We start from the raw sequence: 27,391 nt of genomic DNA, 5'->3' as shown, positions 1-27,391 counted from the left end.
TGCAGACTGGGGCACGGACAATCCCACTCACATTTTATTAAGTTCAAGGACTGGTTACAACAGGGGTGGAGGTGGCGGGGAGGTCCCGCCCTGCCCCCACCCTCACTGGCACACGATAAATAAATAAATAAACAAACAAATAAATAGCTGGGGACAGGCAGCTGGAGATGGTACAGCCAACACTGACTTCAAGGGGCGGGGCACAAGGGCCCCCTTGCAAGCTGTGGCAACCATCAATACTGGACGGTACTATGGTGGGGGCCTCTCCACTCTACCCAGGGCCAGGGGGGCCCACTGGTCAGTCCCTGGTGGCGGCTAACTTTGAAGTTGGTGCTTTTGAGATGAGGTCTCACTCTGCAACGCAGGTCGCCAAACTCAGAGCAATCCTCCTGCCTTGGCCTCCCAAGTGCTGTACGTACAGGCAAATGTCCTATGTACCCTGCCCTGCTAAAACCTGGACCCTTGGCTGACCCAGTCAGGCTGGGATGGTCAAAAGGCCACTGTGCCTTGGACTTGTAGCTTGTTCAATTTGGGAAATAAGAGGCCAGTGGATCGTTACTGTCCTCATGGACACCCAGAGGTCAAGGTCACCTAGCCTTAGACTGGCGCTCTGGGGCTCCAGGATAGGCAAGGTGTTCTTTAAGCTCCTCCTTGGTCCACTAAGGGCCCCCTGTGAGACACTATCGTACCAGTCACTACGGGCAGTTTGCCTTGCATAGGCCTGTTAAGGCCAGGAATGGCTGGAGCTCCATAGACTTCTGATTGGTCAACAGGGACCCAAAAACAGAGCACTAGAGGGCCCAGGGAAGGGGAGGAGCTTAAGTACTCAGGATGGAGAAAATTCTCATTTGGCTTCAGGGCCCCTATAGAGTTCAAAAGGGGAGCTGGCAGGACAGGAAGGAAGGCCACCTGGTGGCGTCAGGCCAGGGTGAACCTTCAAGACATAGGGGGACAGCTTCTGAAGAGCAGAGTGTCCAGTCACTGCCGGGAGGGGTATGAGGGCCCACAAGCCTTCCTGGATCCCAGCTTCCCTTCACTGGGGTTCAGACACCACCCGTGCCAGGGAGCTCCTGGTGCTGGACGTGACTCACGGCTTGCAGCCTCCGTCTATGGGGTCAGGGAACGGGGGAGGTGGGCTCAGTCCTCCAGCCCCTCCATCAAGTCCGCAATGCTCTCCACGTAGTAGTGAGGCACGAGGTCGTGCTGACCAGCTGCCAGGTAAGCCTGGGCTTCTTCGAGGCGGGAGACCCCTGTGAGTGTGAGAACGGTGGTCATGCCACAGCGGTGGCCGAAGAGGATGTCGGTCTCCAGACGGTCACCCACCATCAGGGTGCGGGTGGGGTCCACGCTGAAGTCTTCGGTGATGCACTGGAACATGTAGGGGCTGGGTTTGCCCACCACCAGGGCCTGGCGTCCTGAGGCTGTCTCCACTGCGGCAGCCAGGCTTCCAGTGCCTGTGGGGAGGGAACACTTGGTCAGCAGGAGGGTGGCGGCTGGGCCCCGACCTAATGGCCGCCAGGCACCTGAATGCAGAACCCATCACCACTGCTCTGGGCACACTGAGTGTGCAGTTTCTCCATCTAACACGAAGGTAGCAACCGTGGTCCCTCCTGTGTGTGTGAACAGGCCTCTGCCTGTCCTGCCTGGCAGCTGTGTGTTTGGGGCAAGCCTTGAAGCCTCTCTGACCTTCTCTGAACTGTGGTAAGATGGGGATCAAGGAACACTTCCCCTGAAGGGACGCTGTGGGCCTCACCGGGAGGCACTTTGCAAACAGAAGAGCAGTTAGGCAGTGGTGGTTCCTGCTCTTAGGAAGCCACGCTCCTGGCATGGAAAGTTGGCACATGCCGCCTGGAATGCAGCAAGGCACAGAAATGCCCACACCTCTGACCCAGTCAGCCTTGCAGGGAAAAACGATCCCCTAGAGAAAATTCCAGCTGGAGACAAAAAGCAACACGCTCAAAGATGTCTGGGACCACAGTGACCATGGGAAGTAACCAAAGCTGGGGAGGGCGCCCAGGAGCCCGACAATGGGAGGTCTGTTTAGAAAAGGGTAGTCCCGCCCCTGAGCCAGCACCATTCTGCTGGCACAGTGAGCCTGCTGTTCCTGCCCACAGGCATGTCCTCGTGCCAGAACATCCTGCCTTTACACCAACATCCACAACTAACGAAGAGGAGCACCACCACTTACTCAGGGTACTCCTGAAAGCCCATTTCACGGACGAGAAAGTTGCCCAGAGAGCCGGGTGGTGGTGGTGGTGGTGGCGGTGGCGGTGGCGGCGGTGCACACCTTTAATCCCAGCATGTGGGAGGCAGAGGCAGAGGCAGGGGGATTTCTGAGTTTGAGGCCAGTCTGGTCTACAAAGTGAGTTCCAGGACAGCCAGGGCTACACAGAGAAACCCTGTCTCAAACCCTACCCACCCAAAAAGGGGGGGAGGGGACCCACCAGGGCTGAGCTTCCTTAGTATGGTGGTCCAACAACTTAAGAGATGTGGCTGAAGCCGGGCGGTGGTGGCGCACGCCTTTGATCCCAGCACTCGGGAGGCAGAGGCAGGCGGATCTCTGTGAGTTCGAGGCCAACCTGGGCTACCAAGTGAGTCCCAGGAAAGGCGCAAAGCTACACAGAGAAACCCTGTCTCGAAAAACCAAAAAAAAAAAAAAAAAAAAAAAAAAGAGATGTGGCTGGATGAGCATCGCTGAGGGCAGGCTTTGAAGTCTCCCACCGTCTCCAGTGTATGCGCTCAGCTTCCTGCTTGCAGTTCAAGATGTGAGCTTTCAACTTGTTGTCCTGGCCACCAAGCCTGTCTGTCACCTCTGTTCTGCCACCACTGACTACTTTTATCTCTGGAACTACAAACCCAAGTAAACTCTTTCTTCTCTAGGTTGCCTTGGCCAAGGTGTCTTACAGCAACAGAAAAGGAATTAATAGACTTGCATTAGGAGGCAGGAGGCTCCGAGAGAGGCTACACAGGGCTACATACACAGTGAGACCCTGTCTCAAAAACAAGGGCTGGAGAGATGGCTCAGAGGTTAAGAGCACTGGCTGCTCTTCCAGAGGACCTGAGTTCAATTCCCAGCAACCACATGGTGGCTCACAACCATCCGTAATCAGATCTGGTGCCCTCTTCTGGCCTGCAGGCATACGTGCAGGCAGAACACTGTATTCTGATAGATAATAAATAAATCTTAAAAAACAACAACAAAATCAGAGTCAATTATTTACAATAAAGTATGTTCTGAAAGCCTGCCACCTCCACTGTGTTCCTGAGGTGATTGTGGCAATCTGCACACCAACCAAAAGGGAGAGTTTCTATCAGATGTCAGTCTGGGGACATCAATCAAAGCCCTCCTCCCTGTGATGAAATAGTTCTTACTTTACCTCAGCCTGACCCCAAACACGCAGGGCCCCCTATCTCCACGCTCATAGCTACATCACTGTACTCCACCAGCCCCAAGGCCTTAAGATAAGGAGGAGCTGCCCAGCCACCAGATAAGGGCACAGATAGAGGAGAGCGCTGAGGAGGGAACCCAGGATCAGGCACCCCCTTTACGTCTGTTCCACACACACCCCCCAGCCCTGGTTTGCCCACAAGAGAGAACCAACCATGTCCCTGGTTAGAGGTTCCTTCTGGTCAGGAGACTCCACCGAGTCACCCTCCAATGTTTTTGTTCTCAGTGCAAGAATGGGCCCAAGCTGGCCACGGCAGCACAAACTTACATTCCCAGCACTCAGGAGACTGAGGCAAGAAGATCAGGAGTTCAAAGCCAGTAATGGGCAACGTTAAGATCCAGTCTTGTTGAGGGTGGTGGTTCATACCTTTAATCCCAGCAACTGGCAGGCAGGCCAAGGCTGAGACCCTGTCTCAAAAACACCGAAGTAAACAAAAAGATTGTTCCCAGCTCCGAGTCTGTTCTTTTCCCAGTTCCCAGGACAGAGCTGGTTCCTGCTGGCCCCTATATCTCCTGTCAGTCATCCGGCTAAGCTTTCCTGAGGCTCCTAACAGTCACCATGATGGCTGGGCAAGCAGCCCAGTAGGGAAGCCCGTGGCTGTAACACCTAACCCGGGGCTGCTGTGTGTGTGTGTGTGTGTGTGTGTGTGTGTGCGCGCGCGCGCACGCGCGCGCAGGGGCATATTCCTGTACTCGTGGCCAATTCTACTTGCCAGCTCAAGCAAACACACGATTTGATAGGCCTGTGAGGAGGGAGGGAACTGGGGCGTGGTTTCACATTATTTCAGAATCCGATGCATAATGGGGACATAGGTTAATTTTCGTGTGTTTGCCTAAGCTCCTCCTGCTCCTGGGTTACTAGCACACAACCAGCAGGGTTTTTTTTTTTTTTTTTTTTTTTGAGACAGGGTTTCTCTGTGTAACAGTCCTGTCTGTCCTAGAACTTGCTTTGTAGACCAGGCTGGCCTGGAACTCACAGAGATCCACCTGCCTCTGCTTCCGGAGTGCTGGGATTAAAGGTGTGCACCTCGGGGCTTACCGTGTGTGTGTGTGTGTGTGTGTGTGTGTGTGTGTGTGTGTGTGTGTGTGTGTTAACACCATAGTTTGGCAGCCACATCACTCCCAAGTGCGGCTTGAGTCTGTGTTTGTTTAGTGCTCTGTCTCCCCCTCCAGGCAGTAGGAGTCACCAGCAGGATGGGTGAATACAGCTAGGTGGGTATGGAGACAGAAGTCAGGAGGGGTCCTACAGAGGCCTGGGGTTAGGTCCGATCTCTCCCAAGCTCCTCACACCACTTTCTGGGACCCTGGGGAGGCCTTCTTCGTCCCACAGCCTCACCCCAAGCTCTGGGGGAAACCTGACTTAAGAGTAGCATGATGGGGGAGGGGATGCTGCAGCTGTGACCTCTCCCTTAAGACTTATGGGGAGAAGGTTCATGTAATGGGCAGCAAGTAGGCCTCAGGCAGAGCCAGGAGCCAGGAAAGGCCCAGACCATAGCTTCCTTTTCGGCTGCACCATCCTAACAGTATGCCATTATCTCCCTGTTCACTGTCAGCCTGCCCTGCAGCATGCCTCCTCCAGGAAGGCTCCCAGATCCTCTCCACACACACCGGCCTCACTGCTGCCCTATCCATCACAAAGCTGTGACTACCTCGCTTCCTGCGACACCACCCTGCAAAGCCCCACTCCCTCCCAGGATTTGGTTCTAAAGACGATTTGGGCCAAAGGCCAGCAGAGTGGAGTGGCAGAGATACAGCCGTGCCACATCCTGGGGTACCCAATCCGTCCTTATCCACTCACCACTGACAGTCGCTACTGCCTCCACCTGACTCACTCTGACCCACACTGCTCCTGCCTAGGTGCAGGACTGAGTTACCGCCCCCCCCCCCGCCCCCAACAACAGCCAGGAGTGCCCTTGGATGGATGGATGGGGGGGGGAGGGTGTTTCCAGGGCCAAGTTCAGGTTCCCCGACTCTCTGCTCAATGTCTGTTCTCTGGCAGCTCACTTCCCCCCGAGCCTCGATTTCTCTAACTGAGACATGGGCTAACAACACTCTTATTTTAGGAGTGAAATCTGGAAAGGAAGTAAAAACAGCATTAGGAGGCTTCCGAAAGCTATCACAAGGCTGGCGGGCTGGCTACATGAACCTCCCTCCAGGCAGGCGCCTTGGGATGACTGGTATGGTGAGGAGCCCCGCTCACACCCAGGCAGGGATGCTCCGAGATTATGTAACTGCACAGGGTTAACCAAGTGAGGCCAGAACTGCAACTGAGGTCAAGCTCCACGACCCTCCAGCCTCCACCTCGGCCTCCATCCTGCTTTGCACGTGCGGATCCAGCTCTCCCCTGGGATCATCCTTCCAGGCGGCTTCTACTACCCCACCTGCAGAGCGGGTGGGGCCAATGACAAAAAAGCCCAGGAGGCTCCCCGTTCCAGACCCGGACCCCACCTGCAATTCCCTAAGCCACAGTGAGCCGTGGCTGGCTCGTCTGTCAAACGGGTCCTCGGCCACCACCTCTCACGGGCGGCAGTTGCAGGAATTCACGAGACGCGCGTCGGGACCCCTGCACGTGTCCCCGCGCCCAGTCCCACGCTCACCGGGGGTCCGGCTTCCGTCGCTGAGCGGGTGCCAGGGGTCGCGATCGGTGGCGACGAGCAGGCAGTCGGGGTCGCGCAGGTGCGCGCACGCCTCGCTCAGCCGGGCGAAGGAGAAGTGCTCGTCGTAGCCCACGAGCACGGCGCGCACGCGCGAGTCCTCGCCGGGGTCCCCCGCCAGGCGCAGCCCCGCGGCGCGCAGCTCGGCGCGCAGCCCCTCGCCGCCCAGCACGAACACGGCGCCCGGGGCGTCGGGCGGCCCGGGCAGACGCTGGCGGAGCAGGCGCGCGGCACACAACGCAGAGCTGAAGAGCTGCTCGGCGCGCAGCCCCGCGAAGCCCAGGCGGGCGAATCGCAGCGCCAGCTCGGGCCGCGCGCGCCGGCTGTTGTTGCTCACGAACAGCGTGGCCTTGCCCGCCCGCGCCAGCCGCTGCAGCAACTCGGGGGCGCCCGGCACGGTGCGCTCGCCGTTCCACAGCACCCCGTCGCAGTCGAACAGGACGCCCTGCGCCTGGCCCAGCACGTCGCGCAGGGCCGCGCCGCGCAGCCGCTCGCAGCGCGCCATGCAGCCGGCTGGCCGCTCGCACGCGCGCGCGCCCTGCTCCCTCCGCGGCCGCGGGCTGGCTCTAACCAATGGGCGCGCGGGAAGGGCCTGGGGGGCGGGGCCACGACCGCACGCCTCGGCCAATGGCGGCGCGAGTCTGGTCGAGGGCCCGAGCCGATTCCCGGAGGGGCTCGGAGAAAGGGGCGGGACGTAAAGAGCCAGCCGGGGCTGGAGCGAATCGCCGCGTGCTTCGCAGCCAATGAGAAGCGTAGGCCAACTGGTTGCTAGGAGGAAAACAGGCTGAGAGATGTCGTCTTCGGGCCAGAGCTTGTTGCCCTCGGAACCACTGATGCTCCGGTCCTGAGCAGTCCTGAGAAACGTGCGGCGAGGCCACATGACCCGAGTCTTCTTAGGATCTGGGCTCTTGGGCCACGCCAGGGCTCCTCCAGGTCCTCGGGCTGTGGAGTCCCCTGGGCAACTTGGTTTTCGTTGTTGTTGTATCATTTACATTTAGTAAGGTGTGTGATCTTTAGTGCACGGTTCGATGGCTTTAGATGAATGCTTCTAAAAACACGGATGCAGGGTCAGCGAGATGGTTCAGCAGATGACAGCCCCTTTCGGTGGAGAGAACATACTCCTGCAAGCTGTTGACTGATCTCCACACGGGCATCCACACTAGACACACTCAATAAATAAATAAATGCTAAAAAATTCTAATGCCCGGATATAAGAAAGGAGCCCAGAGATCTGATTTTATGGGTTTTTTTGTTTGGTTTTTGTGGGGCCTCTCCTGGGCATTATTTTGGTTGCCAGGGCCATTATTTGATTAGTTGCCCTTCTAATCTGGTGAGCCTTTGAATTACCAGAGTAATTCAAAGTGTGGGACCAGGAATGTCATAAATCTGTGTGGTTCTAAGCGGAGCTGTGGCTGTCCAGAGAAACTGAAGTTGAGACCAGGGGAAAACCATGCCTTTGAGGCCCAACTGGCTTGTGTTCCCTGTGCCTTATGTAAGCAATTTCCTCCGCCCGGAAGGTTCCTACCTTCTCCTTCATCATTTTCACGGGGCCAGTGTCAGGATGGCTTTACCTGTCACTTCCAGGAGACCCCACCTCTAATGAGTCTACTAAATTGGGCTTCCAGGTCCATCCATTGTCATTCCTGCCTGCCCATCATTCCCAGGACACCTGAACAGGGTGTTACCCAGAGTCCTGGGAAGATCCATCCCTGCTCCTGGGAATGGTGTGTGTGAATATGTGTGTGCTCACGGGTGCTTTGCTCTTCAGAACAGATAGGGTGGAATTTCCAGACTGTCTCAGAGGAACCCACGAACCTATGACGCTGAGCAAACGGAAGGCGCCCAGGCTTCGGAGCTAACCTCTCATGTTTCATCTCAGGCCCAGGCTTTGCTGGCTGTGACCTCTGCCCCTGCAGATGGCGCTATTACCTTGATGGGAAACTTTTTTTTTTAACTTGAATTCTCTGTCTTCATGTACACCTGCAGGCCAGAAGAGGGCGCCAGATCTCATTACAGATGGTTGTGAGCCTCCAAAGGGTTGCTGGGAATTGAACTCAGGTCCTCTGGAAGAACAGCCAGTGCTCTGAACTGCCGAGCCAGCCAATGAGAAAGTTTTAGACGGGAGCCATATTCAGATCAGCAGCTTTGAGAAAGTGCCAAGCACATGGTTCTTATACCCCAGACCAGGATAAAGGAAGGAGGCGGAAACTATGTCCCCATCCCTCCTTAGGGCAGCAGATTCTGTCTCTCCAGGGGAGGACACTATCGTCTGGCCAGCCGCTCCAGTTTTGCTAAAAATAATTTATTTATGAGCCTTACAAAAATACATTGGCAAGAGAAAAAATAAAAGGGCTGTGGGTATGGGCAAGTCCATCCTTCCTTCTGGTAGCTCCCTTGAGACCCTGCCAGAGAGTGGGGAGTCAGGTGGGAGCCCCCCAAGCTCAAAGTGGAAGAGGCAAAGGTCAGAAAGCAGAGGGCTGGCCTGAGCCCTGCTAGCCATGGGGGCCGACCCAGCAGGCACCTAGGCACAGGGCAAGGGCTGTCCCGGGAGGACAAGAAGAGGAGGGAGGGGACACTGAGGACTGGGCAGGCAGGAGGGCCTGCTCAATCCGTCTCTGAGGTGAGGCCCCTGGGCCGGGGCTGGGGTGGCAGCATTGGAGGAGTGGCGTGCCCACCTACAGCCTCAGCGCCGCCTCTGTCCTCTGCCCCGACTCCCTGGTCCACCTGCGCAGGCGCGCTGGAGGTGACGGGGCCAGGGGACGCCGGGCTCGGGGAGGCTGGTAAACGCCGGCTCTGGCGCCGGGCAGGCTGCGGAGGAACGGGGGGTAACGGAGGAGGCACCGTGGGGGCCCGGAGGCTGGTGCCTACCAGACGGCGTGGCAGAGCTTGGGGAGTGCCAGGACTGCCAGAGCCGGGGGGCAGGGATGGAGCTGGAGGGGACGAGCGTGCCCCGGAGGGCTGGGGAGGCGGCATGGTAGGTCGGGCTGGTGCCGGGCGCTTGGCTGTGGAGGAAGCGAAACAGAGGCAAGTTAGGGGTTCGTGGGTCTGGGTGCGTTCCTCCTGTGTGGTGGGGTGGGGTCACTTTCCACAGGGGGTCCTCATCATAGTGTCTTTTCACTCTGTGGGGTCCTCAACATCTCAGCTTATGATAGCGCCCCTGGACCCCACCCCCGGACTCCACCCCAGTAACAGTCACCTTTCCTGGTTTTATTAGCTTTAGAGGACTTGTCATCTGAGACTACCTTGTCCTTTTTTTTTTTTTTTTTTTGGTTTTTTGAGACAGGGTTTCTCTGTGTAGCTTTGCGCCTTTCCTGGAACTCACTCTGTAGACCAGGCTGGCCTCGAACTCACAGAGATCCGCCTGCCTCTGCCTCCCGAGTGTTGGGATTAAAGGCCTGCGCCGCCACCGCCCGGCTACCTTGTCCATCTTTATCTAACTTGGTCCTTACTTGTTCCTCTCCCTAGAACATAAACCCAACGTGGCCACTGGTTATCACAGGCAAGCATCTGTTCAGGCACACATCTGTTGACTACATAAATGCCACCCGTCCCGGCTGACACATGGGTCCTGCTTGCCTCAGAAGTCCCAGGTCCTCAGGCAAGCTTGGACCTTGTGAGACAGCTGGGGGACTAAGTGGAGCTGAGGTGAAAACTCTCCCTGGCTCTCTGGACTGGGCCGTCTTGGAGTGGCTCCTTTGCTTTGGGGGCGGGGGGGGGGGGCATTTCCTCACTGGTAAGATGGGGTGAGAGCCCCAATCTCCCACAGCAGCTAGTGCCAGGTCAGGTGACTGTCTTCTAGGTCCCTGTGTGGGTCTGCACAATCCTCCTGCTGTTCTCCTAGCTCTGCATGATGCACCCAGCTCGAAACCCCTTGTCCCCAGGGCCTAAGAGTCAAGGCTCCCTAGTGATCCAGTCCCCACATGGACCCTTGGCTCTTACCTGTCCATTCTGGGCCAGGCTGACACAGGAGTGTGCTGGAAGAGTTCAGGAGCCTCCTGGACTCCTTCCAAGCCTCTCTCTCTTCCCTCTACCCTTAAACACAGTTTGGGCCCTGTGCTTTGTAGTCCTCGGGCTTCTGGAGGGCTGGAACACCCACCGCGATCACACTGGCTACCTTTCCTGAGCACTTTTCTGTGTGCCAGAGCCCTGCCCACCCCCTGAGGTCTCAGCTCACGCAGCTCTTCAAGGTCAGGGCAATTATAGTTTCTAATGCACAAAGCAGGGTGTGGAGGCCGGCAGCATCACCTGCCCAAGGGGTACGAGCTGGAATCTGGGGCCAGAGTGCCAGGCAGGAAACCCTGAGCATCTCGCTCCGTCTATTGCTGGCCTTTGTGGTGAGCTAAAGTCATGGGGGGACTGGGATTTCTGGCTCTCTGGCTCTTCTCTCCCACACCCAGCTTACTTCGCCGGGTCATGTCCTCTGCTGAAGCAGCCATCTCTGTGGGGCTCCTGCTGACCTTGGGAGAAGCTGGTTTGGGCAATTCCGACTCTGTCCTGTCAAGAAGACAGCGATGGTCAAGCCTGGCCATCTCCTGGCGATCTCCCAGAATCCCGCATGACTCCAAACTGTCGGGTGGAAGGACCTGCTCCCCACTGCCTGCGGCTGTGCGGAGACTCTGTCCTCCCTCTCCGTCCCTCGGTAGATGCTTCAGGTACTGGTGGGGTTTGTGGCCATTAAGCCTGTCCTAATGAACTTATTGTCAACTCGACACAATCAAGAATCACATGGAAAGAGGGAGTTTCTGCTGAGGGACTGCCCAAATCAGACTGGTCTGTGGCCATGTCTGTGGGGAACGGTCTTTTTTTAAAGACTTATTTATTTATTATGTGTACAGTGTTCTGTCTGCATGTATGCCTGCAGGCCAGAAGAGGGCACCAGACCTCATTACAGATGGTTGTGAGCCACCATGTGGTTGCTGGGAATTGAACTCAGGACCTCTCTGGAAGAGCAGCCTGTGATCTTAACCACTGAGCCATCTCTCCAGCCCGGGGAACTGTCTGATTGATGTGGAAGGGCCCAGCTCACAGTGAGCCGTGCAGTCCCTGGACGGTGGTTCTGAGCTGTATAAGAGAGCTGGCTGATGGGAGGTGCTGGCGCACGCCTTTAATCCCAGCATTCAGGAGGCAGAGGCAGGCGGATCTCTAAGTTCCAGGCCAGCTTGGTCTATAGAGAAAGTTCTAGGACAGCCAGGACTACACAGAGAAACCATGCCTTCCCCCCCACCCCCGCCAAAAACAAAGAAACAACAACAACAACAACAACAAAAACTAGTCTCCAAAGAGCAGGAAACTTTGCTTTGGGGTCTGGAGAGATGGCTCAACAGTTAAGAGCACTGGCTGTTCTTCCAGAGGTCCTGAGTTCAATTCCCAGCAACCACATGATGGCTCACAACCATCTGTAATGAGTTTTGGTGCCCTCTTCTGGCCTGTGGCTATATATGCAGGCAGAACACTGTATATATAATAAATAAATAAATCTTGTTTGTTTGTTTGTTTTTGAGACAGGGTTTCTCTGTGTAACAGTTCTAGCTGTCCTGGAACTCACTTTGTAGACCAGGCTGGCCTCGAACTCACAGAGATCTGCCCGCCTCTGCCTCTCAAGTGCTGGGATTAAAGGTGTGCGTGCCACCACTGCCCGGCTAAATAAATAAATCTTAAAAAAATAAAAGAGAGAGAGAGAGAGAGAGAGAGAGAGAGAGAGAGAGAGAGAGAGAGAGAAAGAAAGAAAGATGGCTGAGCACCCGTCAGGGCAAGCAAGGCAGTGAGCAGCATTCTCCTGCCTCTGCTCCTGCTTGACACCCCTGACAGACTGCTACCAGGAAGTGAAAGCCAGATAAGCCCTTTCCCTGCCAAGCTGTTCTGGTCACAATGTTTATCATAGCAACAGGGAGCAGCCTAGGACAAAAGCCATGACTGAGATGTAATCTAGGGGACAATCCACCGGGACAGAGTGGGACAGAGTGGGAGGTGGAATGCAAGGTGACCTCTCTGCCTTGGCTCTCCAGGTGCCTTCTTTTTCCTTTCTGAGACTGTCTCGTGCAGCCCAGGCTGGCCTTGAACTTTCAGTGTAGGGGGAGATGATCCTGAACTTCTGCCTGCACCCCTCCAGGGCTGGGATTACAGGTAAGCACCACCATGCCCATTCTACGCAGTGCTGAGGCTTGAACCGGGCAAGTACTCTACCAGTTAAGGGGCACCCCCTAGACCTCCATGTGATCTTTAGGGGGACGTTCTGTCAACAGAGGGCAGAGAGAGGATGTGAGCAGCAGTAGAAAGCCTACATCAAGCCGGGCAGCGGTGGTGGCGCACGCCTTTAATCCCAGCACTTGGGAGGCAGGCAGAGGCAGACAGATCTCTGAGTTCAAGGCTAGCCTGGTCTACAGGGCCAGTTCCAGAGCCTGGATTCCAGGGAGGCCTCCCTGGCCTACCCAACTGCTGCAGCTCTCCACCCGCCCACATACTGCCCCACCCCTCGGCAGAGCATGCATCCAGCCTGATATCACAGGGATGAAGATGGGTATGTCCCTTCTCCCTGCCCCACCCAAGGCAAGGGCTGGGGGGTAGCATATGTTTGCCTCCTCTGAGGGAGCCCACGGCCGTGGTGTGGGCCACTGAGGACACCTGCCTGTGCCACAAAACCCTTCTAGACTTACAGAATTAGATACAGGACAGTTATAAATCCCAACCACCCCCTCCCAATTCCCTGAAGTCTCAGGGCGTGAACAACACCTGGCACGTAGTAGGTGCTACAGAAATAGCCATGCGATGACGAAGGGAACACGTTTAAGGCTACGAGCGGGCTCCTCCCACCCACTCTAACCAGTGGGACCAGATCTGCAGGACAAATACTGCCTTGACATTCCTAAGTCCTCAGAGACAGCGCCCCAGGCGCATGTCTGTGTGGCCATGAAGAGGCTATTCATTCATGCTGCTTCACCCTTACCTTTCTTTCGAAGGTGTCGGGGCGGGAGCTGGGGTGGCAGCTGGCGCAGGCGCAGCAGCAGGTGGCGATTCCTCTGCGGTTCGTTGGCTACTGACCTTCTCCTGGGGGGCCAGGGCTGAGAAGATGCCTGATACACTGAAGTTGATGTCTAGAAGTAGAATGGACAGGTGTCAAGGTCACCCACCCCCAGGCTGGCCTGGAACTCAGAGATCCACCTGCCCCTGCCTCTCTAGTCCTGGGATTAAAGGCGTGCGCCACTGCTGCCCACCCAGCTCAAGGTCGTAACTTTTGCCAGCCTGAGCCAGGGCGACTCCCTTTCCCTGAAATGATGGGATGGCCCTTGGCTTTTCCACTCCCACGGGTCAGGCAGGACTATTCCCATTTCACAGATGAAAAACTGAGGCCCCGTGTGAAAAAGCAGCTTCTTCTAAGCCACAAGGAGAGTTTGTGGGGGCAACCAGGGACTGAGACTGGGCTGGAGTCCAGGGTGGTAGAGGACTAGAGATGACATGAAGGAAGGACGTCACCTCCAGGGAAGAGGGTGTCTGCATTCTGTATCAGGGCCTCGACCACACCCACCACCTGAATTGAGGACACAGAGGCTGCATCCAGTTGGGCCTGATCCCTGGCACAAAAGAGAAGCAAGAATTTTAGTGACCCCCAACATGGTGCGACTCTGCTGGACATGGTTGATAGCACATGTATAGCTCACATACCCCATCTCCCACGCCTTCACCTATGACAGACATCACTAATCAATTCTGGGCTCCTTCTCCACAGTTCTTGGATTGATTGACCCTAATAAGCAACTATAATTCAGCACATGGGAAGCCACCTTGCCATCTGTCTGTAGCCTGGAAAGTAATGACGATTCTCACGTATCACTGCACCTTACAGTTTGTAAAGCATTTCCCATCTAATTCCCAGAGCAACTCCCCTTAGAATGTACATAATCTCTCCAGGGCTCACGTCTGGAAGGTTGGGAGTCAGGCTCAACTCATACCTCGTGCTTTCCAGCACCCATACCAGATCACCACAGAGGGACCCCATCACTACCATTACCCTAATCCCTCAGGCTGCTCTTCACAGCAGCTTCAGGATGAAGAACTGCTCCACCCACTGCAGAGATAGGGAAGTGGGACCTGGGGAAATCAGAGGCCGGCGACTAAGCTCCTGTGGTCAGTCCCGGCTCTCACCCTTCTTTCTCAGCAGGCCACAGCAGGTTGGGCCCCAGGACAATGGCGATGTTGCTGGGTGTCATCTTGTTCACCTCTTGCTCCTCTGCCAGTAGTGCCAGGAACTTCATCAGGTACCTGGGTGGGTAGGAGAGGGTCATAAATGTGCACCCAGGATGCCCTTACAGGCCTGAGAACGTCCTACCCTAGGGTTTCCAGAGGGGAACAGATACCGCGCGGCATGGTTAAGTTTTTCCCAGCTGAGTTCCTTCTGATCTATTTTCTGAGTGCCAACTGTATGTGAGAGGAGGACTAAGCTGAGAACCTCCTGGCTGCCGCAGGCAGTGGGGACCGTCTCCATTGCTGACACGAGGCTGAGTGCCCAGGGTCAGGGAGTGGCGGGGGTGGGCTCTGCAGCCAGGCAACCTGACCCCACCAGTTCAAGAGAGTTGTTCGTTTGTTTGCCTTTTGACACAAAGTCTCATAGACCAGCTTGGTCTCGAACTCTCTACAGCCAAGGATGACCCTTGAGGTTCTGATCTTCACGCCTCCTGTAAGTAACTGCAGGCACGCATCAACACCTCCAGTTCACAGCGAGCTGAGGAGCAAACCCACGCTGGCTTCGTGCACGCTAGGTGTGCGAGGTAAGTACTCTACCCACAGCTACATCTCCAGCCTGATTATTTTTGCTTAAGATGGGTCTCACTCTGTAGCCCAGGCTGGCCTCACACCCGGCCTCCCGTCTCAGCCTCCCTCGTGCTGGCATTATAGGCATGAGCTGGCTGCGTTTGTGTGTCCCGGGATACAGTCTAATATAAAAGACAGGACCAGGACATCTCGGGTGAGGTTCTGTGCTCAGGCGCAACCCAGGGCTAGAGTCAAAAGCAAAGCTTTGTGGGACTGGGTGGGTAGGGGTGGGCCAGGGCTCACCTGAGGTTGTTGAAATTCTCTTGCGGCAGACGGCTGCAAACATCACCGAGGGCCTCCAGGCGAGCCCCAGACTCCTTCAGACTGAAAAGGGAGACTCACCGATGAGCCAGCCCGGGCCCACATTGTTAGTGCTTTCACCTCCCCACTCCCCTCGTCCCCCACCTCCTCACCTGGCTGCCCTCATCCAGTCGTCATAGAGGTCAGAGGTCATCAGGGGCTCTGGCAGTTCCCGGAGATAGGACTTGAGGGCACCTGAAACAAGGCCAGGAGAAGGTGTAAGGCAGCCCCCCAACACTCCCACTTCTTTTTGTTTGTTTGTTTGTTTTTTGAGACAGGGTTTCTCTGTGTAATTTTGGTGCCTGTCCTGGATCTCGCTCTGTAGACCAGGCTGGCCTCGAACTCACAGAGATCCTCCTGCCTCTGCCTCCCGAGGGCTGAGATTAAAGACGTGCGCGGCCCCTGCCCGGCTCCAACTCCCACTTCTATATGCCCAAGGACCCAGCTCTCTCCACTTGGAAGGAACCTCCAGCTTGTAGTCTACTAACATGTCTAAATCTTGATAGTTTCTTTGGGTCCCAGGCCCTTTTAACATAATACTTAGTAAGCATGTTCCCACCCCGCCAAAAAATGCACAGACACTTCAGAGGGTTCGTCACAGACCTGCATCCCAAGGTGTCTCCTTGGTAGCATTTCAGGCCTAAAGCCAAACTCTGAGAGTGTCCCCCCAGGCAGCTCTGCCCATTCCCATTCTGCCTCCAGCTCCCAGCGGATCAGGTACCTGCCACAGCATGGGGGTCTGAGCAGAACTCTTCTAGGCTGTGGGGATCTGAGGCCATTGTCTGCTTGAGACGCTTCAGCACGGAGGCCCCGGCAGCCAGACGGAAGAGGCCCTGGGGTGCAAGAAGAGACACTCTGTGTGTCACAGAGGGCGGGGCGGGAGCAGGCTGCTGGCCCTCCGTGTCCCCACTGGGCAGGTGGTGGTCAGAGGAGGCATCACGGTGTCTATGGACCCTCTCAACTATCAAGGTCTGGAAGTCTGAGCACAGGGCAGGCCTGGGAAATGGCAGGGTGTGTGTGAGGGGGCTGGGAGAACGGGAGGGAACAGAAGTCTCCTTAGGGGTGGAAGGGAAAGGGGGGGTCTCATTATGACTAGTGGGGAGCCTGCAATCCTCCCATTGGGTAATTTTTCACCCAGGCAGGGGTCCATCTTCAGGAAAGGGCCAGCATGTGACAAGGACTGGACTGAGGACCCCTGGTTCCTCATGTGACTCATTGCCTGTCTCCCCCTGGCCAGACAGAGCCATGGAGAACCCCCCCACACACACACCCAGGACCACTGGGAGTAGTAACTGGAGCAGGGACTGCTCAGTTACCCGTGGCACAGTACCAGGCCCCTGTCGTGCCATTCAGTGAGTCAGGGTCAGTTCAGCAATGGGAGGTTATGCCTCCCCCTGAGAGGGGAACTGTGTGTGGATACCAGCAGAGGAGCAGCATGGGGCCCCCCCCACCCCCACCTCCCACTCCCACCCCCCATGCCTGGGCTCTCACCTCCTCCTGCATGCCCTCTGACAGCAGCATTAGGACACAGGCCTCGATGGGCAGGGCGATGTCACGACCGAGCTCTTGCAGGTGGGTTCTCAGGGACACCCCATAGACCCTGGAGACGGGGGCAGCCGTCATCAAGGGGGAGAGATCTGTGGAAATGAGACCCATCAGCGGCCTGGTTCTTCCTGCCCCAGGCAGTAGGGCCAGGGCAGACAGGCCACCCCCAGGAATCGACCTTCCACCCTGCCTCAGTGGCACACACAACCATCTAGCCTACCTCCTGCATCTGCCCATCTCCGCCGGCCTGCCCCGTCCAGAAACCAACCTTCTAGAAGGTCTCCTGGCTCCTGTCCTGTTCCCTCTCCACAGCAGAGAAAACCCATCCACAAAGCCCTAATCCAGCCCTCTCTCAGCTCCCAGCTCACCCATGGCTCCCTCCTGCCTTTCTGGATAAGGAACAAACGTTTTGGGTTTGTTTCTCCAGGCAGGATGCCCTGGCTGTCCAGGGACTCTCTATGAAAACTAGGCTGGCTTTGAACACAGAGAGCCACCGCGTCTGGCTAAGGGGCAAGCGTTTACAGAGCCCTAAGTTCACGAGGCTCAGAGGCGTGAGGCCGGCTCACTCATGTCCCCACCTGTTTGGCTGTGGTTGTCTCTCAGCTCAGCTAGGGCCGTGTCGAGCGAGGTCAGTGACCTGCGATGGTAATCAGCCTGGATCTCCAGGAGCTGTGGGGACAAAGGACATGCCCCAGAGACATGAGGGAAACGGGACACACACACACACACACACACACACACACACACACACACACTCCCTGGGGTCTCTAGAACAGACACCCGCTGTCCCTGGGGTCTCCAGAACAGACACCCACCATCCCTTCGGGGGCCCAGAAGTCCTTCCCTGTGGCATGCCCCCCGAGTTCCAGGTGGCTGGAGCTGGGCCATGGACTCACGTGAATGAAGTAGTTGGCGTAGGAGTCCTCCTTGGTGGAGAAGTGGTACAGGTCGGCCAAGTACTCATCCTTGGGGACAGAGGGGAGAGGGCAGCTGAGGCTGGGGGTCTGGCAGGGAGGCTGACCACTGGAGAGTCAGTAACCTGCCGCAGGGGAGCTCCCAGTCAGCTTTCTCTCTCGGCCAGGGTCTACACTTGGGCCCTGCCCACCCGACCGACCGACTCATATTCTTGAGGCTTTATGGCTTCCAGTTGTTTACACTGGGTTCTCAGATCCTTAGTACATTGTGTTCTCATTCACCACGCACTCACTCTCCCATCCACCCTTCATTCACTCGCTTCATGAACACCATTCATTCATTCATTCATTCATTCAGTAACCACTCACCCATTCATTCACCCACCCAGCAAACGCTATTCATTCTCTCAAACCCCCATTTGTCAAACAAATGCTATTCATTCATTCATTCATTCATTCATTCATCCATTCATTCATTCAGCAAACACCATTCATTCACTCACTCAGGAGACACTGAGAGTCCCAGTGGCGACGTCCCAGCCGTTAATGCACGGGACAAGGATGGCAGAGCCTCTGGGGTGGCGCTCCACCACGTGGATTCTGACCCCTGACTGCCTGGATTCAAAACTCAGGGCTGCCGTGGCCAGTCTCGGCCCCTGCTCTGAGCTTCGGGTTTCCCCTCTGTAAAATGGACAGGGCACCCGCAGCTGTCACCTGCACGGAGACCCCACGTGACCTCACCTTGCACTGCTCCACCTTCTTCTTTAGCTCCTCCTCTTCCTCCTTCAGTGTCTCCACCTTGTTGGCGGTGGTGAGGTGGCTGTGACTGCTTGGGCCGCCACCCAGGCCTTGGCTGCTCCCTGAGTTCTTGGCTGCCTGGCTGAGCCTGGGGAGGGTCCCAAGGTGGGTGGTCACTGGCCCCATTGCATGGCCAGAGCTAAGTGTCCCCTCCATACACGTAATCACACAGGACTCTAGGGTTTATAGAGGCAAAACAGAAACTCCTTGGGCCTCTGCCCAGACTAGGCCAAAGTGCTGTAGGGCTCCCTCTTGTGGTGTTCCTGGTGACCACAGCTACCCAGCTCCTGAATGCAGGGGAGGAGCCCTACAACCATATAAGGATCTTGGGAACTAGTGGTTTTCTAGTTTTGGGGTCACCCGTGGCACAAGGGAGCACATGCACACCCTCACATATATATATGTCTTTACCACATGTGTTCCTGAGGACCAGTATGGCCACAGGTACCCAATGGGGCCTGCAGAGCCCTCCTATGGTTTGACCTAGGTGCCCACCTGCTCTTGAGGGTGTTCCAATCGGACACCAGCTTCTGCAGACTCTTCTTGTGTTTGAGGATGGCAGGCAGCTCCTCCTGAGGGTAGACACAAGGAGGGTTCAGGGGCCTGGGTGGGCGGGACATGGGGAGCAGGAGGCCAGGGAGGCTGGGGCTGGGGCACAGGGTCACCTCGCTCAGCCTGCTGAGCGGTTGCAGGACATCTCTCTCCAGGGTCATCTCAAACTCAGCCAAGATTCGGGCCAGCTGGTTCTGGATGGCACAGCTCATCTCCAAGGCCTTCCTGTGGACAGACAGCACAATGGGCCAAGGAAGGGTCCCCTGGCTCCTCACCTCCACCTAGAAATACTTGAAGGTCCCCGCCTCTCCATTCTCTGCTTTCCCGGGTCTTGGTGACCTGGACATTGCTCCCAGCTTGGGCATCCTTTCGAGGTAGACACTCTGGCTGATCTGACCCCCTCCTCGCTTCCTGGCATCCTCTCTAGTGACGAGCCAGGCCCCTGTCCATGCTCACCCCATGCTGGAATCGGGGTCCAGTTCTTTGAAGCTCTCAGCCATCGTGGTGGAAAGAGCCATGAGAGGAAGCTTCTTCTGCAGGGGGGACAGGGTGAGGGAGGGTGAGTTTACCAGCCTCCTCCTCCACCCAACAGATGCCCAGAGCATCTGGCCACACCCACACCCCAGCAGAGGGAGGAGCCAACCAATCAAGTACACAGTCACAGGTAAAGTGGAAACTGGATGATGTGCATGTGTGCATGCATGCATGTGTGTGTGTCTGTCTGTGTCTCATGCACAAGATCTCCCACCTACCCCGGGTTGACTAGGCAAGAAGGGATGATGAATCCCACAAAGACTAGGGGAGGGGCATGCAGAGGGAGGGAGCAGGAAGCTGCCCCAAGGTCACACCATTGCAAAGAGAAGAGCTGGCCTTGTGGCTGGGGGTGAGATGGCCCTCACTCCTTTCCCTCCTGCCCGAGGGCATAGGTTGTTAATCAGGTCACCACCTAGCTCAAGCTCTCCAAGCCTGCCTATTGCCTCACACCCAGGCCCTTCTAGGGGAGGGCAGGCATGCCTGCCGCCTTCCGAGCATTGGAGAGGGTTTCAGAGTCCCAGGGAATGGGACTGGACAGTGTGAACCCTGTGGGCGGTGGGAACCCAACCCAGGTCTCTGCAAGAGCAAATGCTTTTGCTGAGCCAAGGCTCCAGCTCCAGCCACATGAATTTTTAACCATCCCTGTACTCCCCCCGCCCTCCCGGAGTTATGGAGAACACTACACACTACATTTTACAATCAGAGGGACCGCAGGGTCACTTTGCCACTTGCTGGCTGTGATCGTGGGTTAGTACATTTAGGCCTTGGTTTCCCATTATACACAAGCGACTTGTACAAGAGACTTTTGCCAGGGCTGTTGGGGAGACAAAGCATCAGCGTCTTAGCAACAGTCTGGCGGGAGTCAATAAATGCTGCCTGTTGGGTAACAGACAGCATCCTCCATCCAGCTCATATGGTGCTCCGCCCACCTAGGACGCCCGGAGGGTGTGCTGGTTGGGAGCAAACTTCAGAAGCTGCAGCTCACCACCGACCAGAGGGCCTCATTCCCACCCTACCCCTCCCCGCTCAGGACCCTCCTCCTGGGGACCCCCCACTTACCACCCGCTTGTCCATGTCGGCCCCGCTCTGGCCCTGTAGACAGGCCTGCAGCCGCTTGTGAACATTGTGAGCGGCTCGCTTGGCAGGCTCCAAGCGCTGCTCCACCTGGGAGGTACACGTAGGGACTGTGGATTGTCTCCCTCAGCGCAAGAATCACTTTTCTCTTCCCTCCCGGGGCTCCCCTGGCCATCAGGGAATGACTCAACCCGGCCCTCCACTGCTGTCCCCGCCTGTCAGCCTCTCTCTATACGGACAGCCTGCACGGACCTGCCTCCCAGCCCAGCCCAGCCCGCCCAGGCACGTACCTGCAGCAGGTCCTCACCCAAGAACTCGGCAGTCTCTGGGGTGCTGTGGGGGGAGGGGGGGGCTTCTGCTGAGTCAGTCTGGGTTAGGAAACCCACTGCCTCCCTCTTGCCCTGCATCTGGCACCTGGACCCCCAGTTGCCTCCAGGACCCACCAAGCCTGGGTGGCCTGTCTCCACCGCAGTTGGAGCACATTCCATGGGTTTTAGAGGATGCATGCCTGCTTCCTCCTCCACCCAGGGCTGTGTGCCCTGGGAGAGGGTGGACCCAGGACACCGGCAGGGCAGGAGTGAGCTACCCAGGGCTCAGCTTTGGGACCCAGAGGAAAAGTTTCTCTTCTCCCCAGCCCCCAATTTGTTTGCCTGCCCCGGAAAGAGGAGGCCTCTGCTGGCCCCCAGAACGGGAAGTGTGGAAGCGGGCCTCTGGGGTGGTCAGGCCCACAGGCACACGACATTGGGCTGCAGCTGTGGGCAGGTCCCGGGACTCTGCCCAGGGACACATAGGGACAAGGGTTCAGAGCAACGTGGCCCGGCTTCGTAGGTGCACGCAGGTGTCTATGCTGTCTATCGTGGGACTGGATCAAGTTTCTGGATACTCCCTCCCTGGGCCCAAAGAATGGGGAACTCCCAGGCTGGGGAAGAGGAGCCGAGAGAAAAGCTCCGAGAAACTCCCCAAACTTCCGCTCCCCTAGTTCTGGAGCTGGGGACCGAGGAGACCAGGGGGTGCCTCTACCTGAGCGGGCGAAAAGCAGAAGCAGGAGGCCCCTGGGCTGGGGGAGGGGACGGACACCCAGCACAGCGCAGAGCAGGCCCCTCCTCCCCAGGCCAGAACACTGCTAGTCCCTTCCCCCAGGGTCTGGGGGCCCCCGATCAGCTCTGTTCCTCCCCAGCCCTGCAGTTAAGAGATAGTTAACTGTTCCCATTGACCAGAGGGGACAAATGAGGCTCCGGGCAGCATCCGGGCTTAGGGCGCATTCTGCTCCCTGCAGCCTTTCCAACCAGGAATGGAGGTGCCTTCCCCCGCGCAAAGGCCAGCTGTGCCTGTGCGACCACAGGGGCTTCAGACGCCAGGAAGCGAGGTCAGGGCTCTGGCATGCCAGAGGGCCGCTGCCCAGATGTCCCCGACCTCCGTGACGGGTTCCCCACTCTCCTGCGCCCGCTCAGGTCCTGCGGGGCGACAGCGGGGCTAGAAGAGGGTGACACTCACCGTCCCAGGCTGCCCGTGTGGGCCAGCTGCCGCATGCGGTGCAGCTGCCTCTTCATCATCTTGGGTCCGGGCTGGGGGGGGTCGAGGGGTCGCCGTGGGGGGTTGAGGCTGGCAGCCCCCGGCCCAGCCTGCTTCCCCGCGCGCTTCGCCCCGGATGGGTGGGCGGCGCTCTGGCTTCCTGGGCCGCCGCGCTCCTCTGGCTGGCGCTGGCGCTGGCGCTCTCCTCCCCCGCTCACGACTCCGCCCCCGGCCCCCAGGTCACTCCTCTCTCCAAGTTTGGAGTCTCGCTCGGTCGCGGCTTCCGGGCCCCAACGACCCCCCGGCCGGTCGCCTGGCGAGTGTCTGTCGGTCTGTCTCTCTGCGGTACCGCAGATCGAGTGCGGGATCCTCCTTCCTGCACCCTGCCCGGCTGCGGCGGCGGGTGGCGGGAAGCAGGTAAGCCGCTCCAGCCACCGCTGCCCTGGATATAAACAACCTTTGCTCTCTTAAAGAGGAAAGAAGGCTCCGTGCTTTGAAGGGACAGGCCCGGAGCAGGCTTTTGGGACCTGTGCAGGCCAGTCACCAGGGGATGCTCCTTGGAGACTTCTTCCCCCATACCATTCCCTGGCCATTCCTCATGCCTGCTGGACCAGTGGCTGGGAACCTGGGCTACCTGGGACCACCAGAGACTACTGTCCTTGGACCGGTCCCTAAAGTTCCTCATTCACTGTGTATAGTGGCTTGTTGGGGACACATGTCCTGGACTAGCCCATGCCACAGGGTAAACAAGATACCCGGGCCTGCTCCTCAGCCTTAGAGTTCCTCCACTTTAAGGGTCCTCAGCTTGGACAGTTTCCTCCATTTGTAAAGCTCTTTCTGATCCCTCCTGGCAAAACGGTCCCTGGTCCCTGCCCATCCTTCTTGTTAGGCACTAATATGGATGCTGCTCTGAACCCCCAAACCCAATAGAAGTTTTCTCTTTAGAACGTGCCGCTGAAGACCAGCCTGGGAATACAGGAGGTGTTCACAACTGGTAGTCACTACAGGGCAAGAGAGCCCCATGGGCAACAGCCAGCTGGCTCCCCGTGCACCCTTCAGGCTTGGGGAGGGCGGGGGGGGGGGGGAGGCCACAGGAAGCCCTGAGCCCCACATCGGCACCTTTTACTCTGTTAGTTTCAGTTCAGAGCCATACCACTTGAGCACCTACTGTGTGGGGGTACACAGCCCCGGCGTGCTTCTCAAAGGCATCCCCTTTGCTCCAGACATCTCTGCAAACCCTACCCTCAACACAGGCCTGGCACCTGGGGGTCACTCACTGGAAGCAGGCAGCCCCTTTACTCATTCATGAACTCCTATTGAGGCTGGCAGGAGCCCAGAGGGGTCCCAGCAGCTGCTGCAAAGGACCAGAACATCCTGGCTAGGAACAGCCCCCGCCCCCCCCCCCCCAATCACCGGAATCCTGGCTCTGTGGGTGGGGATATGAGATGGCAGGCCAGGTTCCTCCCCTCCCTCTCTTTTCCCAATGGGAAGGCTGCTGACCAGTGTTTGGAGAAGGGGTGGTAGAAGACCCCTTGAGAGAGGTCCAGCTTTGGGGTACACTCATGGAGACACCAGAGCGGTGTAGACCTGGCCTCCTGACGTCAGACTTGCGATGCCTTGCTTCTGGTCCTGGCCCTTTTCTTTCCCACCATCTAGGTCCTACCCAGAACATTCTTGCGGTTCAGTTTTCCCTGACTTGGCAATGGGCGCGCTCTGATGGGTGAGCGAGTGGTTCCCAGGTCAGCGGCTTGGCTCCAGATGTCATCTTCTTGCCCCTAGGGAGGTCTCTGAACTCCATGATGCTTCTGCCTGCAAGTTCAGGGCTTGTCAGGCTATCAGGTTGCTTGGCTGGGCTGGAAGTTCCCGAGGGCAGGTCTGGCTTATACCCTATGCCTCCCAGGCTTGTCCGGGCCTAGTCCTGACTCTAGCCTGGGGAGGGGACAGCTCCCTGGGCTGAAAAGCAGGTTTGTTTGTTTGTTTGTTTTGTTTTGTTTTCAGAAATGACCAGAGTATATTATCAAGCCACCCACCTCTGCCCAGCCCCCAGTCCCCAGCTCTAGCTTTCCCTGAAGCCGGACCCAGGGCCCTTCTGCGTCTGCCCAGATGTGCTGCTGTGTTTCTGGGCTGGGTGACCTTGTAAGGAAGGCCTCTTTTGTCACATTGGTTGAATCATAGAAGGTTGGAAGCCCCAAAGGTTGGATCACAGGCTATTCCTTCAAAGGATGTTGTAATCAGAAAGTTTTGATTAGTAAATGCTGGGATCATAGCTGGGTTGGGCTGTCTTTTGTGGGGCTGGGTGGATATTTTGGTTTTGTACTAGGGATCAAACCCAAGGCTTTGTGCTGCTTGGCAAGTGCTCCACCACTGAGTCCCAGCCTCAGATCTCTCTAAACAAAATTTAAATTAAATTTTTGTTGTTTTTGTTTTGATTTTGAGACAGGGTTTCTCTGTGTAGTTTTGGTGCCTGTCCTGGAACTCGCTCAGTAGACCGACGTAGCCTCGAACTCACAGAGATCCACCTGCCTCTGCCTCCCAAGTGCTGGGATTAAAGGCGTGTGCCACCGCCGCCCGGCATTTTTTTTTTTTTTTTTTAGTTTTTCAAGACAGGGTTTCTCTGTATAGCTCTGGTGGCCTGGAACTCCCTCTGTAGACTAGGCTGGCCTCAAAGTCACAGAGATCCACCTGCCTCTACCTCCAAGTATGAGTGCTGGGATTAAAGGCATGCGCTACCAACACCCAGCAAATTAATTTTTTAAATTTAATTTCATTTTATGTATACGGGTGTTTTGCCTGCAAGTATGTCCATGTATCATGAGTGTGCAGTGCCTGTGGAGGCCAGAAAAGGGTGTTGAGTCCCCTGGAACTGGAATTATAGATCACGGTAAGCTACCATGTGGATGCTGGGAATTGAACCTGGTTCTTTGAGCCAGCTCTCCAGCTCCCTTAATCACATTTTTTTATTCAGTGTGTACTTGTGTGCACATGTGTAAACATTACTCTCATAGGGTGTCAGAGGATAGCTTATGGAAGTCTGTTCTCTCCTTCCACCATGTTGGGCCCAGGGGTCGAACTCGGGTCCCCATGCTTGATGGCCGGTACCGCTACCCACTGAGCAACCCCACCATTCCTTTTTTTTTTTTTTTTTAATTTTAGGAGAAAGTCTCATTAAGTTGCCCAATTGGTCTTGAACTTGCAATGCTCTTGCCTCCTCAGTAGCAGATATTACAGATATATGCTGCTAGGAACCACCCAAAAACACGATCACGGACTTCAGAACTGTACCACAGAAGAGCCTCCGAGTTCTCCAGCTAACCCCTCCTTGGACCCTCCCCCAAACTTCGGGCCTGTTGACTTGGGTGGAGTGCCAGCCAGCCTGGTCTGGTCTAGCTCATGGCTGAGCCCTTTGGAGCTCAGTAGCTCAGCAGTATGGTGTCAGGACTGATCTGGATGCTATCAGATGAGTGATTATTTGCATCCCCAAAGAAGAGCATGGGACTTGGGGGACTGTCTCTCGCCAGCACTCTAACTGAATGACCTTGGATAAGACAGCTCACCCCTCAGCCACAAACACCACAAGCTTAATGGGATTACAGGAATTAAGCATGTAGAATTCTCAGAAAAGCGCCTGGCACTATCTGCTGTTCCATCATTATTCAACCACCAAAAGTCAGGAATGACGAGAACCTTGACCACCCCTGCCTCAGTTGCCCGTGAAGTATGTCCAGCTGCCGTAGGACAGTAGAATTGACTGGCATGTCCCTTAGTTCACCCTCCCCTAAGGTTGGTATCTTTGCCTCCATTTGGCAGATGTGCAGACCCAGGCCAGACCAGATAGAGGTACAGACCAGATGTGCACACTAGTTGGCTATGTAGAAGACAGACCTAAGGCCCCGGAGCCATTGCTGCTGCGCACATGGTATTGCCTGGAAACTCCCTCGAGGCTGGCCTCTGCTCCTGCCCTCACTATGGCCACAGAGGGACTGACCAGCTTTCACACAGATTTGCCTGCCATCCCTGACAGTCTGGCTGGCATCTGCTAGTGAGACTTGAGCGGATGTGGTCAGGGCAGCCAGTGGGCGGGCTGGGGTGGAGGCTGTTGGCTTTATCATACCGGCTGAGACACTTTGCCACATGGCTGGATTGTGGCAATACTAGAAAGCTTCCAAGCAGAGGAGGCTCCTGCCCACGGCAGCCAGCAGCAGGTGTGTTTCCTCGGGCTATGGTAACTCCCTTGCCCACCCTCACTTCCACAAGTCGAAAGGCCTTTCCAGGAACCCTGGGGTGGGGCTGAGGCGGGACTCCTCCTGATACTGCTAGCCCTGGGGCAATATGTGCTCTTGACCCCAGCTGGGAGCAAAGGAGGCCAGGTGTCAGGGCTGGAAGGCAGGCCCGGGTGGCTCTGACAATCTACCCTCTAGACCCCCTCCTCCAGATTGCTGGGACAGTCTCCCACTCACAGGGCAGTTCTGAGGACTCAAAGTTAGGGGGAGGGGGAGGCTGCAGCCAGCACTCTCAGCAGCATGCCAAGGTGGGTGGCTCCTCTCCGCTGCCCTGGGGGTAGAGGCCACAGAGGGTGGCCCAGGGTAGCAGAGGCTCCCCATCACTCTTGGATTCTGCTAAAAGATGAGCAGCCTGTGGTTACTAAAGAATTAACTGCTGGCTCTGGCCAGGGTCCCAGAAGTGGAAGTGTGGCTGTGAGGTCTGGGAAGTCCCGCTGCCCTGGTGTGGTGATGGGGTTCATCTTTTCAAAGACAGAGAAGATACTTCCCAGGGTGCCCATGCTGAGACAGATGCACACCTCCAGGGATGTCCCTTGTCCCCCCACTTCCTGAGAGTGCCGTGCTAGGTTCCAGTCTCCTAAGTTCCTGCCGGGTTTTGAGATGGGTCATACCTGCATGGGAGTGCTCCAGAGATTTGCTCATAGACAGACCAGGATGAGGCCAGATGTAGGGGTGATTATCTGTGCTTCAACCCCAGAAGCATCACCCCTAGCAGGCAGGCAGCAGGTGACTGCTAGGTACCTGCCCCTGCCCGGGGCGTGGCCGAGACAGGGACCCCTTAGACCTGAAATGCTTAAATGCTTGCTCCCTCTTGGCTACCTCATGATCCCAGATGCTGGATGCTGGTACTGCAGACCAAATCAGAGTTCTCCAGAGAACCACGTTGGACCAGGCCTCACCTCTCCTGGATTTCCTGTAACCAACTCCCTTTGCTTGTTGTAAATAAACTCAAAATAAACCCCTTTTGACTACTAG

General features: G+C 56.6%; 2 protein-coding genes across 3 annotated transcripts; both read right to left on the bottom strand.

Moving 5' to 3' along the window:
* Pdxp (pyridoxal phosphatase) lies at positions 1 to 6,629 on the bottom strand. Its single transcript, XM_076556264.1, has 2 exons — positions 6,046 to 6,629; positions 1 to 1,454 (listed from the first exon to the last, which is right to left on the bottom strand). The coding sequence occupies exons 1-2, from the start codon at positions 6,605 to 6,607 to the stop codon at positions 1,138 to 1,140; spliced, it is 879 nt and encodes a 292-aa protein (XP_076412379.1). The 5' UTR covers positions 6,608 to 6,629; the 3' UTR covers positions 1 to 1,137.
* Positions 6,630 to 8,383: 1,754 nt separating this feature from the next.
* Positions 8,384 to 22,327, bottom strand: Sh3bp1 (SH3 domain binding protein 1). Of its 2 annotated transcripts, none has more exons than XM_076556262.1 (18): positions 22,119 to 22,327; positions 20,915 to 20,957; positions 20,610 to 20,714; positions 19,473 to 19,549; positions 19,130 to 19,241; positions 18,960 to 19,036; positions 18,408 to 18,552; positions 17,649 to 17,717; positions 17,331 to 17,421; positions 16,699 to 16,844; positions 15,929 to 16,040; positions 15,321 to 15,402; positions 15,151 to 15,231; positions 14,242 to 14,358; positions 13,573 to 13,670; positions 13,046 to 13,193; positions 10,505 to 10,596; positions 8,384 to 9,104 (listed from the first exon to the last, which is right to left on the bottom strand). In XM_076556262.1, exons 1-18 carry the CDS (start codon positions 22,175 to 22,177, stop codon positions 8,707 to 8,709), a joined length of 2,052 nt encoding a protein of 683 aa, XP_076412377.1. In that variant the 5' UTR covers positions 22,178 to 22,327; the 3' UTR covers positions 8,384 to 8,706. The 2 variants fall into 2 exon arrangements, with proteins under 2 accessions (XP_076412377.1, XP_076412378.1); XM_076556263.1 differs by having other exon boundaries at positions 18,408 to 18,640; positions 22,119 to 22,316.
* Between the last annotated feature and the right edge of the window lie 5,064 nt (positions 22,328 to 27,391).

The sequence above is a fragment of the Peromyscus maniculatus genome, chromosome 20 (assembly GCF_049852395.1).
Source record: "Peromyscus maniculatus bairdii isolate BWxNUB_F1_BW_parent chromosome 20, HU_Pman_BW_mat_3.1, whole genome shotgun sequence".
NCBI classification, from domain to species: Eukaryota; Metazoa; Chordata; class Mammalia; order Rodentia; family Cricetidae; genus Peromyscus; species Peromyscus maniculatus.
The sequence above is the reverse complement of the archived record's forward strand: the minus strand, read 5'-3'. Positions and strand labels throughout refer to the sequence as shown.